This window comes from Elephas maximus, chromosome 12, assembly GCF_024166365.1.
Source record: "Elephas maximus indicus isolate mEleMax1 chromosome 12, mEleMax1 primary haplotype, whole genome shotgun sequence".
In the NCBI taxonomy this organism is placed as follows: Eukaryota; Metazoa; Chordata; class Mammalia; order Proboscidea; family Elephantidae; genus Elephas; species Elephas maximus.
The window spans coordinates 59,220,763-59,232,789 of record NC_064830.1 but is presented as its reverse complement, the minus strand read 5'-3'; the positions used below and the strand labels follow the sequence as shown (position 1 = coordinate 59,232,789).

At 49.5% G+C, this 12,027-nt stretch overlaps 1 protein-coding gene and 1 long non-coding RNA gene across 5 annotated transcripts in view; both read left to right on the top strand.

Annotated features, from left to right (window-relative positions):
• The first annotated feature begins 1,386 nt into the window (after nucleotides 1-1,386).
• On the top strand, nucleotides 1,387-4,998 carry LOC126087047 (uncharacterized). Its single transcript, XR_007519634.1, has 4 exons — nucleotides 1,387-1,565; nucleotides 1,866-2,025; nucleotides 2,228-2,285; nucleotides 4,658-4,998. It is a non-coding gene; the product is annotated as an uncharacterized LOC126087047 (long non-coding RNA).
• A 6,302-nt stretch (nucleotides 4,999-11,300) lies between these two features.
• Nucleotides 11,301-12,027, top strand: part of PKD1 (polycystin 1, transient receptor potential channel interacting) — a 40,047-nt gene continuing 39,320 nt past the window's right edge. For 3 of the 4 annotated variants that reach the window (XM_049905131.1, XM_049905129.1, XM_049905128.1), the window contains exon 1: nucleotides 11,358-11,786. In XM_049905131.1, the coding sequence (XP_049761088.1) occupies nucleotides 11,578-11,786 (209 nt within the window). In that variant the 5' untranslated portion in view covers nucleotides 11,358-11,577. Of the gene's footprint in view, nucleotides 11,787-12,027 lie in introns of all 4 variants that reach the window. The other variant, XM_049905127.1, reaches the window with a different exon arrangement.

The window sequence follows — 12,027 nt, the reverse complement described above, 5'->3', positions numbered from 1 at the left end:
TGGCTGGCCAGGAGGGGTGAGGAGCTGAGCAGCAGAGGAGAAAGGCTGGTCCTTTCCACCTTTACATTTAGGAGTGTTTATGTCAAAATCCAGCTCTCTGGTTTCTCTTGCAAATGGAGAGATTTGGGCCCCTGCCTCACAGCACCCCTTCTCTCGCCTTCTAGCAGTCCTCCCAATCTTCGATCATCTTGCCTCTTGGCTCTTCTATTTGCCATCTGTCTCATCCTCTGGGTACAGGAACCAGTTTGTCTTGGTCACTGCCATGTTCCTGGCAGCTGACTCCAGGCCTCAATAAACAATTATTAAATTGACAAGAGGAATATAAATTAGAACAGACCCCACTTCAGGAGGATGTGTTGTTGCTAACAAGGACTTGAGGCAGAATGGTCCTCAACCTGCAGTGAGAGCAAGAGCAGTGTGATCAAGCTGTGAGAGCAATGCTTTGGGGAGGCGGACACATTTGCACTGGGGTATAAAGGTTGAGCAGGAGTTCAACAGGAGAGGAGGCAGAGAAGTTTGCCGTGTGGAGGGAGAAAATATGGGAAGGGTCTGAGTTCTAGTAGGTGAGTAATTGAGCTGAAGAGGCCAAAGTGTGTGGAGGTCATCAGGTTGGGAGGGTAGAAGGGGGCTAGATTGTAAGGGAAATTTGAATTTCATACCTAGGAGCCTGAAAATTGTCCAGAAGGAAGTAGGAAGCCACTGCAACAGAGAGAGGCACGGTGTTACAGGGAGTGGAGGGATGCTGGAGACTGTGAACAGGGAGATGAGTTTGAAGAAGCTTGCCATAACCCAGGGGAGAGATGATAAGGGCAGAAGGAGCCTCCAGACCTGAAGGTGAAGGAAAAGCCAGAGTCCACAGGGCAGGTCCCTGAGGCAGGGTCCAGAGTCCAGTTGAGCCTGAGGCTGAGAAGAGGTGAGGCATGAGAACCGTGCTCCCCCTGCCCCATCCCCCCAAGGAGGGTGCCTAAAGCCTCAATCTCTCTGGCCAGGGCTGGCTCTGCTGGGCAGGCGCAAGATCGACAAGTGCTCATATTACAACAAGAGACAGAGTGACCACAGGCCTGTTCCAGCCTCCCTGAGGCTTTCTCCTAGACCTTCACCCCCTTTCCCTCTGATGGCCCAGGCCCTGTGCTCCCCTCATGGCTGTGGCCTCCAACTTGTGCACTCTGCCCTGTGACTGGTCCTCCTGGATGTCTGACTGCTGGGGCCTGGAGTGATGGTCACCATGAATCCCCAGCCATGAGGACCCTCTGGGACTAATGCCCTGAGGCAGTCTCCCTGGGCCCCCATTTCCCCAGCCCTCCAGCTTCACCTCGCACTCTTCCCTGTACATCTCATGTGCTGGGAAAGGGGCTCAGAAGGGAATGAGTCTTCTTCAGCCTTCCAGGACCTGCTCAGAGCCCCCTTGTCCAGACAGCCTTCCTTGATTCTGCCCACCCCGACTTCTTGTTCCCTAGACACTCATATTTGCTCTCTGTGGTCCCGACTGACCTCACTGGGCTGCGTTGGTCTCTGTGAGCTTCCTGAGGACCGGACCCCATCCTACCACACTCTTCCTCCCCCAGGTCAGTGCTGCACCAAGTACAGAGGGCGAGAACTCTGTGGCCCAGTAGGAGAGAGCTGGGCTGGGTTCCAGGTGTCCTTCAGCAAGGTGGGCGTGGCCATGCCCCCAAAGCTTGGGCCCCAGAGCCCCTCCCAAGAAGTCATTCTATAGATTTCAGAGAAAGGGACCCCAATGGGGACGGTGCCCCAGTGGTGTCCCTGGCTTGCTGTGTGACCCTGCACATGTGGTGAACTCTCTCTGGGCCTGCTTCCCCCTCCGTGAATCGAGGGGGCACAGGAGCTGATCTCGAGGTCCCTTACAGCTCAAACACCTTATGTTCTATGAGATCCCTGTGAACGTTGCCATGGAGACGTCAGAGGAGAAACTGCTGCAGTGCTGAATGAGATTTCCACCCAGAAGAGGTGGACTGAGGCACCCCAGGAAGCGGGTGACACCGTAGGTACTCTGGCCCAGGTGCCCAGGTACACAGGGGCTTCCGAGATGACACACCCCACCTGCAGCCCACTCACCTATGTCCCACTGAGGCTCTGCTTAGCAGGTGATACCAGGCCATGTTGGATGCCCATCCCTGCCTGGAGAAGGGAAAGGCCGTCCCATGGGAGGGTTGGGACCAAGGGCCATTTCCCCGCAGATGTGACTACTGTCTGTCATCACTGCCCACAGCAGCGCCATTGTTCACAAGGATGGGGAAGGTGCAGAGGTGCTCATGCTGCAAAGGAAGGTGAGCTAATCCCCAAGTCCTGTCTCTGAGGTTGTTATGGCAGCAGCCTCATTCCCAGACTGCTGGGGACCTGCTTTTAGCAGTGCTGGCTTCCAGCTCCTGAGAAGACACCCATTGGCTGTTGGAGGAGGCAGAGTGAGGAGGTTGGTAGAGGAGAGTCAGGCTAGGGAGGCCCAAGGGGTGCTCTTGGTAGCCGCAGAGCTGGACCAGGCAGAGGCCTCTACCCTGAGCTGGGCCTGATGTAGGTCAGGCCTCTGGGAGTGGGCAGGGCACCTCCAGCTGCTCCTAGCTCCATGCACTCCAGGCATCTCTGAGTGAGTTTATGGTAGGTATATGCATCAGTGTAGGTCCGTAAAACAGACACCAGTGTAACTATGACACTCTCTGAGAATGACTGCAGAAGACTGGGCCAGGTGCTGCTGAACTTGCATTGTCTTTTTCACTTAATTATAAAAATAATATGTGATCATCTTGAGCATTTCTTCAATGCAGAAGGTAAAGACAAGAATAAAAGTTGCCCTCCATACCTGGATCTCTTTCTTCAGGGGAAGCCACTATTAGCTTTGGCAATGACACCTGTGTTAATTTCCATGGCTGCTGTAACAAATTGCTGCAAACATTATGGCTTAAAACAACACACACTTATTATCTTACAGTATGGAGGACAGGTGTTTCAAATGAGTCTTATGAGGCTAAAACCAAGGTGTTGGTAGGGCTGGTTCCTTCTGGAGGGTCCAAGGGAGAAGCTGTTCCTTGTTGCTTCCAGCTTCTGGCGGTCTGCATCACTCCAATGTCTGCTTCCACAATTACACTGCCTTTTCCTCTTCTGTCATCAAATCTCCTACTGCCTCCATCTCATAAGGACATTTGTGATTACATTTAGGGCCCACCCAGATAATTCAGGATAATCTCCCCATCTCAAGATCCCTAGTTTATTACTGCTAAATCCCTTTTGCCATATAAAGTTAGTATTCAGATGTTCCAAGGATCAGAACCTGGGTAGTTCTACAGGCTGTTACTCAACTGATCCCAGCACCTCTGGGTTTTGTATTTTGGAATTTTGTGAAAGATTTTATTTGAAACAAGGTTTCTGTGGCTGAGAAAGACCTCAAAGTCATTGAACAATGGATTTCTTTTTTGCGTGTTATTTCTGTCTAGTTTAAGTATCAAGATTATTCTAGGTATATAAAATTTCTTTAAATATTTTGCTTTTTTTTCCTGTGCTCTCTCAGAGTGTAGATAAAAATCACAATTATCTGCTCTTTCCACATTTTATGGAATTTGTCCATAAAATGATCTGGATTAAGCTGTCTTCTTCTGGCATGACTCTTTCAACTTTTTTCCTTTGTTATTGTTTTATTTGGGGTTTCCATTTCTTGAGTCAGGTTTCATAGTTGTATTGTCATACGATATAACATCTCACGTAGTTTTCAAAAACATAGGCAAACGGTGACTCATAATTTTCTGTCTTAATTTGAAACTTTTTAAAATTTCTGTGGAAAAAGCCATTAATTCTTAATCTTACTGCTCTGCATTTTAGTTTCTCTTTCTCTCTTTTGGTCGCACTTGCCAGAGTTTGTCTGTTTTTCATCTTAATAGCCTTATATATTAAAAAGTTATCGATTGTGTTAATCAATTCTACTCTTTTAAAAACTTTAAAAATAACCAATTTGTGCTTTTAGCTCTCTTATTTTCTTCCTTCTACTTTATTTTGGCTTATTTTATAGTAGTTGTTTTTTTAGAATGCTGAAATGAATGCTTCCCTTACGTACTTTTGGGTTTTTATGCTTAATAGTAAAAGCTACTAATGTGCTTTGTTTCTTTCTGTATATATAGTTTTGACTGAATGATACAGATTTACTATGATGTATACTCAGTGTTATACATTTTTATATAATCCAATTTTAATTTTTTTGGCCCAAGATGTATTTAAAAGAGGGTGTTTAAACATCCAAATGATTAGATTTTATAAATCAGCTTTGTTGAGGTACAATTTACGTGCAGTAATGTTCACCAATTTTAGGAATGAAATTTAGTGAGTTTTGATAAGTATGTAGTCATGTAACTAAGACAGGGAGGAAAGACCCTGAGATTGGAGGGTGCCTGTTTGAGAAATAGTGAACAGACTGCTGTGGTTAGGGGAGAAACAAGTCAAAGAGAAATAGACTATACTATCAGAGAGGTAATAGGGGGTTGAGTGTGGAACCTAGAGACTTCGTAAGACAGAGAACAGAGGGGCCCCAAAATCTGCAAACAAAGTAACAAGAAATGGGCCAGGGCACAGAAACAAAGCCATTCCCCAGAACAGTGGGGCAGGGTATCTAAAAATAGCCTGCAAACTTCTTTAAAGTTGCCTTTTTTTTTTTTTTCAGAAGCAGCTGGAGAAGGCCAGGCCCAGGGACAGGCATAGAACGTCCACCTGTGACCGCTGTGTAACCTTCCACCAGGGGCAGTGAGGGGCTACAGCCCCAGCTGGGGAATGGAACCCGGGGAGTGGGAGACCGCACAGATGTGACACCCCATAATAAGTCCTGCTACGAATTCCAGAGGCCTCCGGGACAGGAGCCATCTTGGAAAGCTGTTGCACGTGCACATTAGTTAACATATCCCTGCCTGTACCTATGAGTAAACATGAAACTTTTCTTGCCCAAGAACTTTTAAAAACTCAGGCCTGTCTTTTGTTCTGTGAGATACGGGTATACTTTGCTCTAGGCCCTCCTCGTCTCCGCTTGCAAGCCTCTTCAATAAAGCTTTGCTCATGTGGAAAACTATGTGCCTTACCTGCTCATTCTTGACCAGTGAGAGGCAAGAACCTTATTCTGGTAACACAACCATCACCACATCATGATATAGAACATTTTTATCACCCCCAAAAGCGCCCTCTTGCCCCTTTGCAGCAACCCCCCTCTCAGCTCCAGCCCCTGGCTACCACTGACCTGCTTTTTGTCACTATAAGCGGTTAGATTTCTTAAAAACAGCTTTATTGAGGTCTAATTGACACACAATAACTGCACATATTTAAAGTGTACAAACAACTTGATAAGTTTTGACTTACATATGTACACACCCATGAAACTGTCACCATGATTAAGATAACGAACATATACATCCTTCCCAAAAATTTCCTTGTGCCTTGGTGGTTAAATTAAAAAAAAAACAAAAACTTTTTGTTATTAATTTCTAGTTGTCTTGCACTGTGATCAAAGAACGCAGTCATCAAATTTCTACTTTGCGGAATTAATTGAGATTTAACTCAAAGCTGTGTATCTCTATATCTATGGAACCCTGGTGGTGCAAAGGTAAGTACTTGGCTGCTAATTGAAAGGTTGGCAGTTCAAACCCACCCAGTGATCTCCTTCTGTAAAGATTACAGCCTAGGAAACCCTAGGGGGCAGTTCTACTCTGTCACATGGGGTCACTATGAGTTGAAATTGACTCAGGGGCACGTAACAACAACAATATAGGTAGTCTCTGACTTACGACACGGTTCAATTCCCACGACTCCGTGGTAAGTCGATTCTGACATAAGTGGAATACCTTTTTTTTTATGTTTTCATTATTATTGCCTTTTATTATCAGTATCTTTATAAACCCTATTTTTATTTGTCTTTGAGGGTTGGCACGAGAATGATAATAACATCAGCAAACTATGCACTACAACATTGCATGTACATATTACTAACGATAAGATGTAAAAAAAAAAACAAAACGAGGATCTTAAGTGCGGTTCCTAAGTAACTGAACACATCATAAGTCGGGAACTATCTGTATACATGTAAATATATATATATATAAATATATAACACTGAAAAATGCTTTTAACATATTTTTAAAGAATTATAACCTTTATATACTTAATCACATTAACTTTTCAACTATTTGGGTCTCTCTATAATTGTCAGGATGTCCAGCCTTTTCCTCAGGCCCTGGGAAAGGACAGTTGTGGTACAGCCCGCTTTGGGTTGGATTCAGGGTGTGTGGAGGTGGACGGGTGAAAAACCCAGGACAACCTGTAGGGGGCAGTGTTGAAAAAGGCCAGTTCTGATCTATTTCCTTTGACCTTGCCAAAACACTGTTGTATAAAACTGTTATTGAAATTCTCTTATCCTTCTCAGTTAAAAAAAAAAAAATTGCCTGCTTGATTTACGAAATTCAGAGGAAGATGTAGTAAAATACACCATAACGATTTTGGTTTCGTTCAAATCTTTGTGTATGTCTAACAGTTTAGCTTTGTGTGTTGATGTTCTACTTTTGAGAACACAAAGGTTCATAATATTTCTTCTACATAGTTTTTACCTTTTATCAGTGTAAAAATACCATTTGTCTTCAAATTCTACTTTCCTGGTAGTAATACTGCCACCTTTACCTTCTCTGTGTATTTCTCTATTCTCAGCCTTTTGGGGGTTATTTATTTTAGCTGTGTCCTGGTAAACAGCAATTTCTGGGTCTAGTGTTCCTTTTCAATATGAGAATCCTTGTCCTTTTACAGGGGAATTTAACTTATTTACATTTACTATTACTACTCCCATGGTTGGTCTTACTCCTACCATTTCATTTTATGTGTTCTAATTGACATACCAAGCGATTCATTGTTTCCTTTTTAAAATCCTTACCTGGACTGATCAGGTTTTCTTGTTTCTTCTTTCACTTCTAATTTTCTTCTTTCTTTTTTACGCTAATAGTTATCATTAACAGTTAATAAAAGCCTTCATATTTCATCAAGAACTAAGCGCTGCTCCAACACTCCCTTCCTTGAACCAAACAAGATTTTTGGCACATTTTATTTTCTCTGTCTCACCACAGGTTTTGTTGAAATAATCTACAGTTTCATTTCCAGATAATTATTTTCTTTTTTTTTCCTGTTTCCAAAATCCTTTCCAAACAATTGCACTTCACTCCACTACCAGCTTTAAACAATCACGCTAGATTAATCTGTTTTGCTCATTTTGCACTACTGTTTCATGTTGGTATATCTTCCCTCATTGTGAGTCCTTGACTCTTACTGGTTTGTGATTTGACTGGAATGAAAAACTTGGGTTTGGAATCAAATTCCAGCCCTGCTACTCAACCGCTGTGTGGCCTGACAACTTTCTTAACCTCTCTGTGCCTCAATTACCTTGATTAAACACAGGGAATAATAACAGTACCCACCTTCTAGAGTCCTGAAGACTGAATGGGATATGGCAGTGAATGAATGGATGGGGAAATGAAGCATGTGGGTCCCTTTCCTCCCTCCTGTTTCTCAAGAAACTCTCACTACAACCCTCCCACTCCTTGCTCTCTCCTTTGCTTCTCCCTTTTTGCTGGTACACTTCCCTTAGTCTGGAAACCTGTTCAAGTCTCTTTCAAATTAAGAAAACACCTTGGCTTCCACTCTATGTCTCTCTCTTGTCCCCTGCTTCTCTGTCTCCTTTTATAGCCAGGCTTCTAGAAAGAGTAGGTCAGATGCCATGTCCACACCTCCTCGCTCACCCCCTGGCATCTGGCTGTCTACTAACCATTCCACTTAACACACACTTGGTCCAGGTCATCAGCAAACACCATGCCTCCAGCAAGAGGCAGGTGAAGTGTCAGGGACAAGGGACAGTGGGGAGTAAATACTCTGCCTACAGTAGATGCTCCATAAGTGTGTCCCCTGAATGGGTGTGTGATTGAAGTGGCACATAAGGTGGGAGCTGGGGAGGCTTCCTGGAGGAGGAGGTACCTCAGCTGAGTTTGGAAGCATAAGTATGCATGGGGTGGAAGGGAAAATCATTCTAAGCAAAGGAACAACATAGGGCAAGGTTAGGCAGTGGGAGACTATAGAGAGTTCTGGAAGCCTCGGGGGGGGGTATGTGTGGGCCTGTGTGGTGAGGGAGGGTGGAGCGGGGTCGACATCAGCTTCATACCTGGCTCCTGCCCTGTTTCTGCAGCGCAGGCCCCTATTAACCTCTCCCCTGAAGCTTCTCCCTCAACTTCCACACATTGTGACCCGGTTTCCATTACTTCTCTGGCCCCCTTGCTCAGACTCCTCCCGAGGTCTCTCTCCTCCTCACCTCTTGGTTGGGGTTCCCTGCTTCTGGGGGCTTCCCCCGCCCCAAAGGAGCTCGTCCCACCCCACACACAACTTCAGGTCCCCACCTCCAGCTGAACTGTGGAATCTTCTCTGGTGGCCCAGGGCACCACATGCTCAGAACCCACTCCTCACCTTTCCCTCTTCCCTCCTGCTCAGGGCATCCCCACCCAGCAACAGCCCCTCCGCCATCCTGGCACCAACCCAGAGACTCCTCCCTCCCTGAGTCCTCACATCCAGTCCTGATGCCCCTTCCCCAGTCGGCCCTCCCACTTCCCCCTGCCCCATTATCATCCCTCACCTAGATCCTAGCTTCCTGCTCACCTCCACCCATGCCCTCATTCCCAAACTTGGTGCCCAAACATTCCTTCTGCAATTCTGCATCAAAAGGTTCTTGTGGTTAAAAAGGTTTGCAGGCTTTACAATTTCCTCCATTAGGATGGAAGTTCTTCCATATGTCTAACTTAAGTCCTTCCTACTACCTGGTAGGGAATTGCTTCAGGAAGCTCTGAGTTGGAGACAGCAAGTTGTGTGTGGGTTGGGGGGGTCAAGCCTCGAGCATGGGTTACAGCTGGGGATCCTGGACCCCCACCTGGGCTGTTGGCTGGATAGCCTGTATCTGCTCCTAGACCTGGAAGAGGTGGTGGCTACCTATACTCTGTTCATCCTTGACCTCCGCTGTGCCAGGGGCCCATGGGCTGGGCTGGGTGTCCTGCGGGTTTTAGATCCTCTCCCAGCTCTAAAATGTAGGTATGTTTGTGCCCATTACACAGATGGGAAAAGAGAGGCGAGGAGATGCTGCTTCAGGCCCAAGTGAATAGCAGGGCCTCGATGTGCCCACAGTGGTCCATCTGGGCACATCTCTCCCAGCAAATGGCAGTGGGAAGTGGGTCCAGAATCTGTAGTGTGGTTGAAGTTTCCTGGGTAGTTTACACCTCAGAGAGAGCAGGTCCTGGGAAGGAAGTCCAGAAGCCTCCTTGTTGGGTAGACATGTCCTGGGCCTTGGGAACAGTGGGAACCAGGGCCCTTGCATAGGAGTCTGGCCCCCTCAGAGTGCTGACTCAGCCTCCATCCAGGCTCTTGGGAGAAGGACTCAATCAGCCAGCTTAGGCAAGGTGTCTACTTAGGCCCAATGGTCATGGCCCAATAGCAGGGCCATGCAGAGGAGACAGGCTTCCAGAAAGTGGCCTGGGGACATGAGGCAGGTCCCAGGGAACAAAAAAGGCTGGTGGGTAGCCTGGTGGAGGCCTTAGGGAGCCAACAAGGGGCAGTGGCCAGGCAGGACTTGATGTCAATGCAGTCACCATGCTGGGGAAGAAGCCCAAGTCCTTAGCAGGGCCTATGGCACTGCGGGGACAAGTTTGGCAGAAGGAGCCCACCCGTGATTGCACAGCAGACACGCAAATAAGGAGACCCCACAATAAACTCTGAGTTGACATAATGGGGAGAAGGGGCATTGTCCAGTTTTTTCTTTAAAAACTTTGGCTTGACTGGTAATGGGGAGCCCAAGGTCGAGAAGGGAGAGTGTTGACATATCATGCAGTTGTTAACCAATATCATAAAACAGTATGTGTACTGTTTAATGAGAAGCTACTTTGTTCTGTAAACCTTCATCCAAAGTACAATTAAAAAAAAAAACAACTTTGGCTTGAATTCATTAAAAAGTTATTTATTTTTTATTGAGATATAATTCACATACCATAAAACTCATCCTTTTAAAAAGTGTACAGTGGTTCTTAGCATATTCACAAGGTTGTACAACCATCACCACTATCTAGTTCTGGATAATTTTTATCAACACAAAAAGAAACCCACACCCATGAGCAGTTAGCACCCCCATCCCCCCTTCCCCAGCCCTGGCAACCACAAACCTACTTTCTGTCTCTACGGATTTGCTTACTCCGGACATGGGCCAGATGCCACGTCCACGCCTTCTCACTCATCCCCTGGCATCTGCCTGTCTACCACCCCCTCCACTCAGCACACACTACTGGGTCCAGGTCATCAGCAACAGACCCATTCACTATGTGGTTTCTTCGTGACGGGCTTCTTTCACTCAGCATAATGTTGTCATACACCCATGTTGTACGGCTTGAATTCCATCACATGTGCTATTTTCTAATTAACTCCTACACGTGTACCCAGAGAAACAAAAGCCCCGGTGAAAAGGCCACGGGATGGAGAAGGTCGTAGCAGAACTGCGCGCAGACGCGGCCTCCTAACACCCGTTCAGCAGGCCGCCGCACCAGGTGAGTTCCACCTGTGCGTGACCTCGCCTCTCGGTCGTCCCTGTCCTCGTTCGCGACAGCCGGGACAAACAGCCCACCTTTCCAGCGCTGTGCCGGAGCTCCTCTTTACGTATTTATTGAGCGCTTACTGTGTGCTAGGCGCTTGGACACGGCGTTGATGGAGACGGACAGAGACTCTAGGGGCCACAAAACATAGGTTCTTATTGCTATGTTTCACTTCCGTGATTGTCAAGCCTGCAGAGTATGGGGCGCTAACGACAGTGCGCGGAAATGGACCGGACGCGGAGAAAGAGAACCAAAGGGGGAAGGGCGGGGTCACCCCGCCCCGCGACAGACGCTACGGCGAGGGGGCGGAGCCCGCGCCACGGGAGGAGGAGGCCGATCCGGCCGGGCGAAGGGCGGAGCCTCCGACACCCCGCCCACATTCTATTCCCCCCTCCCCCCTCGCCCTGCCCAAGATGGGAGGAGCCCGCGTTGGTGACGGCACTGCAGTGGAAAGGACGGAGCCTGAGGGCGCTCCGACCCTCTGGAGCCCCTATCAACCCCTCCCTGGGCAGTCCCAGCGTGGGGCGGGACCTAGACACGCCTCGCCTCTCATCGCTAGTAGGCGGAGCACCGGGGCAGCACGCGGTGCAGCACAGGTGGAACGTGATGGCGCCCCGCCCTCCGAACGCCCCGCCCAGGCCGCCCGCTCAGGCCGCCGGGAGAAGGAGCTGCGCAGCGGCACGCACGCACTGTAGCGCAGGGGGTGGAGGCTTGGCGCCCCGCCCCCACCCCGCCCGCGCTGCCGGAGGAGGAGCAGCGCGGCGGCCCGCAGTGCAGCGCGAGCGAGCGAGCGGGCGGCGGATCCCAATCGCTGCCTGGCCGAACGCCGCCGCTGTCCCAACAGCCAGGCCGGCCGCCGCCGATCCGCCGCGCTCATGCCGGCTGGCGGTCCCGCCTGAGCCGCGGCCTCCCCGGCCCGGGCGGCGGCCATGCGTGCAGTGCCCTGATGATTCCGCCCGCCCGTCTTGCGCTCGCCCTGGGCCTGGGCCTGTGGCTCGGGGCGCTGGCGGGGGGCCCCGGGCGTGGTTGCGGGCCGTGCGCGCCCCCCTGCCTCTGCGGCCCGGCGCCCGGCGCTGCCTGCCGCGTCAACTGCTCGGGCCGCGGGCTGCAGACGCTCGGGCCCGCCCTGCGCATCCCCGCCGAAGCCACCGCGCTGTGAGTACCGGCGGGGGCGGTTGCCATGGTGCCGGACGACGTGGGGCCTGGGCCCGAGCATTGCCGTGACCGGCCGGGGACCGGGCACTCGGGGTACCGGGAACGAGGCCGCTCGCTGGGCGCGGGAGGAGATGCCTGGCGGGCTCGCAGGGCGTGGGCGTGTTCCCGGCCTCGGGAAAGGAAACTGGAGCGCGGGCCTGGCCTCCCTCAGGGCGAAGCTCCAGAGCAGTGTTGTCGGCCG